The 6,000-nt window shown below is 43.5% G+C and overlaps 1 protein-coding gene across 1 annotated transcript in view; it reads left to right on the top strand.

Moving 5' to 3' along the window:
* Nucleotides 1-981: 981 nt before the first annotated feature.
* SYP (synaptophysin) overlaps nt 982-6,000 on the top strand; it is a 40,511-nt gene continuing 35,492 nt past the window's right edge. The window contains exons 1-2 of the mRNA XM_030194257.1: nt 982-1,059; nt 2,397-2,462. Of these exons, the coding sequence (XP_030050117.1) occupies nt 1,042-1,059; nt 2,397-2,462 (84 nt within the window). The 5' untranslated portion in view covers nt 982-1,041. The remainder of the gene's footprint in view (nt 1,060-2,396; nt 2,463-6,000) is intronic.

Below are 6,000 nucleotides of genomic sequence, written 5' to 3'. Positions count from 1 at the left end.
CTTTGATGGGAAGCCAATGTAATTTGATTAACAAAGGGGAGGCACTTTCAAAATGAGAGATTTTGTATATGAACCTGGCCGCAGTGCAGTGTTTATACATTGACTTTATATGATTTTGTATTATTATGTCAAATAACCTCAATAAAGATGGTTCTTTAAAAAAAAAAAAAACCTGTCCTGGAGTTGCCAGGAATTAAAGGTTATTCGTTTGCACTTTTACATACAGAGAAGGTGGATAATGTTGAGCAAGCCTATTTTATCTAGGTAAATGACTTTTGGAAATTGCCCTCATTATATTTTTGCAGTGTTGGGATGCTCCTGATTGTGGAGGGGGAGAGGGGAATGTTAGGAACCTGAAATTATTGGGGCATAAGGCTGAAGGTTCATCTAGAACACACACAGCCATTGCACTGGCTCTATCATTTGCTCGCTTATCATCAGCTACAGCACAGTCATTAAAAAAAAACCAAAACGAAAAACATAATTTATTAAACAGACAATTTAAACATTGAAAACACTGATAGAAATATGCAAGTTAACCTTGTTTGGCCAAAACACAAGCCACTAATTGGCGTTACCAAAGCTCATCTCACCACACGCCGCAGATGCGACAATACATATCACGTGGTAACAGGGCGGCCATTTTCGGAGTTGGGCTGCAAGGAAGGAAGGTCAATGCCTGCTCGCAGTGCTCGCAGAGTGCTACGTCATTCCTTAGCAATAGAACGTCACTGAGGCGCCGGGTGCTAACCCAAACCTCCTTGGATGGATGTGCAGGCCGCCGCTTACGATATACTTATGACAATTTCCGCCCTACCATCCCCAAGTAAAGATGGCGGCAATAGGTGCTTCCCAAACATGTTTGGTGCTTCAGTTCCCGCTTCCCCCATCAGCTTCCAACATGGTGCCCTGCAGCAGCGTCCCTTGCCAGCACTGTGACGCACTTCCGCCTCTCCGCTGTTCTTTACCCCTCCCTTGCGCGTTAAAGGGCTCTTCCAGCTAACGTGCCGCCTCCCGCTGCGTTGCTGTTGATCAGCGAACATGGATGTGTTGAATCAGGTGAGCGCGGCAGCAGCTTCAGCACCTTTGGACAGCGGCCCGCGGGTAGAGCCCGGGGGTGTGAGGAGGGGATTTCCAGGGAAGCAGACCCCCCACCACCAGCAGCAATGCAAGCAACAGCTATACAGAGAGGAAAAAAAGGGAGAGAGAAACAGGGAGAGAGAGACTGCAAACTGACTCCATCCATCATTCCACATAGCAAGTGCACAGAGGAAATAACTGCAATCTCCATCCACCTTTCATCAGCAGCCGCTGTCCCTCCATTGGTTTCATCCCTTCCACCGATCCGTCCTTCCACACTCCAGTGAAGGAGTTTCTTTCCTCGTTTCTGTCCCTTTCCATCCCTTTAACAACACTATCCCTTTTCTCCATCCTTTGGCATAGCAAGCTAAGCAGTAACCACACGGAGGAGGGGGGTGGACATTTGGGGAGCAGACGAGACACCCCTTATCCTCCATGTCTCCATCCCTCTCATCATGCCTTCTTCCCTTCCCTGTACCCATTCCTGCAGCTTTGAGCTAAACAGGCAGCAAAGAATGGAGATCACCTAGAGGGACAGAGGGAGGGGAGGACACAGCAGCAGCAGCAGCCTCATTATTATCTTCTTTCCTTTTATCGCATTTTTTCAGTATACTTATCAGTCAACAGTATGTAGCTGCCTGAATTATTCCTGCCTGTGTATCTGTTTGTCTTCCTACCTTTCCATCTGTCTGTCTCTCCAATATGCTTGTCTGTCATATTTATTTGGAGCAGTGCAAATAAAAGGAAGATATTTTCATTCCTTGTTTGTACTAACAGATATCTTGGTTTACAATGGGAGAAATGCCAGGAACAGAAAATGGTGTGTACTGTTAAAATCCTCCTCCTGACTGTGAATACTGCCACACAGGACAGTTATTTTAGCACAGATTATTCCCATGGTATTTTATCATATCTGTTAATGCTGGAGGGAATAGTGTTTCATTCTGTCTTTACATGTTATGATTGAAGGAGGATTCTGACATTTTTGAATGCATTGCTTTGTTATGTGGTAATGGGAGGAGTCTGGTTTGGGAGCTGTGTATCTTCTGTTTAATGATGGGTGAAGGAGCAATGTGTGATAGGCCTGGTCTCTGTGTAGTGTGATATTCTCTCTCTGTCTCTCTCTCTCTCTCTCTTTCTTTCATAGTGATATTTCATAATAAGAATTGTTTGCTTTTTCAGTCTTCCTTTTTGAAACTTTCTCTGCTGATGATCTCAGTCTTATTAATAATTCTCATTCTCTGTCACTAACAAGTCTCTGTCTTTGATAATGTCTCTCTATTTGTTTCTCTTGTAATCTTCACTGTCATCCTTAGCTTGTGGCCGGAGGGCAGTTTCGGATTGTGAAGGAACCTTTGGGTTTCATTAAGCTGCTGGAATGGGTGAGTAGGGATTGTTGAAATCTCTGTTATATTTTGCTTCCCCTATTAATTGCAGTTATTGTATTCTTAAATAATGAGGGCTCATACAGGATTCCCAGGGTAGTGGGGAGTTTGTCTCTTACTTAGAGAGTCATTCCCTATAAGCACCTGTAGGTAAAGTATGTTCTCACACTTGAGAGTTGATAATGACTGGCATGTCATAAGCAGGGATAGGCCAAAGGTGGTATAAATATCAGTGGAGGTCTTGGGCAATACAGCAGACAAACTGCACTAATCTCAGAGGAATGTCTGAGTAAATACATGGATGCAGCCAGTATTAAGTGGGTAGAGGTGCATGGACACTGCCACTCACTAGGAGAAGAGGTACATAAGTCTGGCCATAGGAGCCGACTCTGTGGGTGCTTGAGCACCCCCAACATTGAGAAAATTCCTTGTATTTGTACAGGGAGGGGTTAGTTCCATTGGGCTTAACACCCCCAATAATTTTGAAAAGTTGGCTCCTATGAGTCTGGCTGGTCTGTTAAGAAGGAAAAGTGATGTCTCAGTTCTGCAACTTTGCCCATCAGAATGCACAGAAAGACCTAAGACTACCAGGTGGTATAGGAAATAATCACACATCCACTTATGTTTATTATAACATTGAAAATGTACACATCCATTCATATCTTACATGGAATTTATCACATTCTTTCATTATGCAATGCATGAGTTATTCTATTTCTTGTCTTCATATGGTATGTGGAAATAACAAATATCCCTTCCTCAACTGATGTGACTAATTGTCATATGTTCCCCGATTAAGAAACCAAGAAAAGAAGAATTTTAAATGAGAGGGAGCACAGACAGAAAGAAAGAAAGAAAGTAAAAAAGAAACAGTAATGAGAGAATGAATGAACTAAAGATATAGAGTTAAAATGAGACACAAAAGAGGGAAAGATAAAGTGAGAAATACAATGATTCCTTTGCGCTTTGCCTCCTACACTCTTTCTCTCTTCTCCGCTTTTCCCAGCTAATACTGCCAGGAGACCAGATGGTGAAATGACAGCAGGGACAATAAGTGATTACATCTCTCATATATATGACAGCTACAGAATGGGAAAGAGAGAAGACAAGAGAGTGAGAAAGAGGGAAAGATACAGTACAAAGAGAGAAGGAGAGGGCTAATGTGAACAAGATACCTACAGGGCTGAAGAGTGTATCCCCTGCATAGTGGAACAATGACCAGTAATGGACTGACATTAATGGAGAGTGAAGCCTTTTTGCAGATCTCTTGCCCAAGGAGACAGTGATATGGGAAGGGCTTATAGATGGAAGCCTCTCTGTATATGCCTAGTAGAAAGAGACATTAAGAGGGAAGGGGCAGACAGTGTTAAAAACCACAACACTATATTCTCAACTAAGGGTGACATCAACAGGCCAATATTCAATATGGTTCCTAAGCTGGATACTTTTCTATCTGCAGGTACCTAAAATTTGCCCCAGATTTTGAAACAGCTGCTGTGTGAATCATACTGTTCTCAAGATCTCTCTCTAGCCACAAGTGTAAGCTCTCAGTGGATAAATGGGTGTATTTTCTGCAGCTAGACTGTATACATTGCATGTGCTCTGTTTCCAGTTCCAGTGCGAGTGGAGGGCCCGGCAGTGATGGCATTCTGCCACAGTTTTCAGCCAAGTATTTCCAGCTCTGGCTGAGTTATTCCTGCCAGAGAAAGGCCACCTCTTCCCAGTAGCTGGGAAGTGGCAGAACCTGGCTGTTATGATTGCCCCCTTGCAGGTGCTCCTCTGATGCTATAACAAATGGGCCACCTACTAGAGGAAGCTGAAAGACCTGAAGGAAAAGACTCAGAAGCTGAGGCTCCGCGAGACCGAATAGCTGGACCAAGTCAGCTTTGGGTAAGTACTGAATCTTAAAGGATATCCTGCCTTTACTCTGACAAGCCATGTTATACATACTGACACTACAGTCCAGATAGTAGTTGACTTCTGGGTAGGAGTCTGTCTATGTCTCCTGCACATACGTACACAAACACATCACTGCATCCATGTGTCCCTGTTCTCTCTTTTTCACCCACATGTACAGCTAACCATGCTGATGCTTTTAATTGTATTTCCCTTAGAGATGTTAATCAAAGATTGCTTATCAGATTTTAAAATAAATTAAAGTAAAACTTAATTCCTAATCAGTGCAGCGATGCCATCTTTGTCACTCCTTTTCTGAACATACTGTATAGTTTATCCTCCACTCTGCCCAGGGAGCCTCCTTTTCAGAATTGCTGCCTCCTTCTGCTACACAGAGAGGCTGATGCAGAAAGCTATCACAGACATAAGCGCATTGTTTACCACAAGGCATATGTGCACGTTACTGAGCACTCAGTGCAGAAAGGGTTCAGCGCAGTGGCGTAGCCAGGGGGGGTGCCAGGGGAGCGGCCGCTCCCCCAAATGGAGTTCTGCCTGCTCCGGTGCCTATTTTTTTCTCAATGTGTTGCATTGAAAATGTGCACCAGCGCCGATGGAAGTCCGCTCTCGCTCCCCCTGCGTCGTCAACCTGGCTCCGCTTCTGGTTCAGCGCAGAGGTCAACTTGCGCTGTCCACACAAGCGTACAGTATATTAAAATGAATGGTAATTAGGTATTCCTCCGCACCACACAGAAGTAAACAGATTTTAATGCACACACTACATGAGAAATTCACTGCCAGGTTCAAGGCAGCGTAGAAGGGTTAGTTGAGAGGATTTAATACCCGTTTTTTCTTTTTCTACAACCATAGCAAATGCCTGCAACTTTAAATGACAGAATGGGAAATAACAACTTCTGCGTATAAGTATCAGCCTCGCAATTTTTTTTAAGTGTAAGAAATTTTTGCTCGACAGAATGACTTGCACAGATGCTTGTGCTAGTACTTTCATTTTCTTCCGACAGGTGTAGAGTGAAGGCACCCTTACCACAGAACCTTTCTCTACATATGTTCAGTAGGCTTTCCTTGATTAGAGCGCAACTTCTGCGTGCTATAAATTTACATCTCACTTGTTTACTGCATTGCTGCGGGATATTAATCTTGCGAGTAGAAGCCGTGCACTGAGCCATCAGCACGCAGCTCTACCATCTGCGTGGCTTTCTGCATCAGCCTCACAGGGTCTGTCAAAGTTCACCTCTCTGGGTCTTAGACTTTTGCAGCATTCCTCTCTTTTCTTTGGACGGATGCTATTTGCAGAAAGCACCCATGTTATACTTTCTCTGGTCCTATTAACCTTTCCCTTACTGCAGGTATATACATACTGGGAACCAGAGATAAAAAGGTGCTTCTGTTCAGGACTTTAAAATAGTATGGCATCTTGCAAGTAACAGTGTACTAAAGATAGCCAAATCACAAAAGCATTGTTGTCTATGGAAATACATACAGTTGTTGCTACGGAAACTTTCACTATACAAAGTTCTAGTTTGCTATGGTTTACAGTACGCTCTCTGGACCATTTCTGAACCTACAGAATAATGCCTAAGTCTTCTTGCTAATTGAATATTTAACAGTCACCTCTTTCTCT

The sequence above is a fragment of the Microcaecilia unicolor genome, chromosome 2 (genome assembly GCF_901765095.1).
Source record: "Microcaecilia unicolor chromosome 2, aMicUni1.1, whole genome shotgun sequence".
Classification (NCBI taxonomy): Eukaryota; Metazoa; Chordata; class Amphibia; order Gymnophiona; family Siphonopidae; genus Microcaecilia; species Microcaecilia unicolor.
The sequence above is the reverse complement of the archived record's forward strand: the minus strand, read 5'-3'. Positions and strand labels throughout refer to the sequence as shown.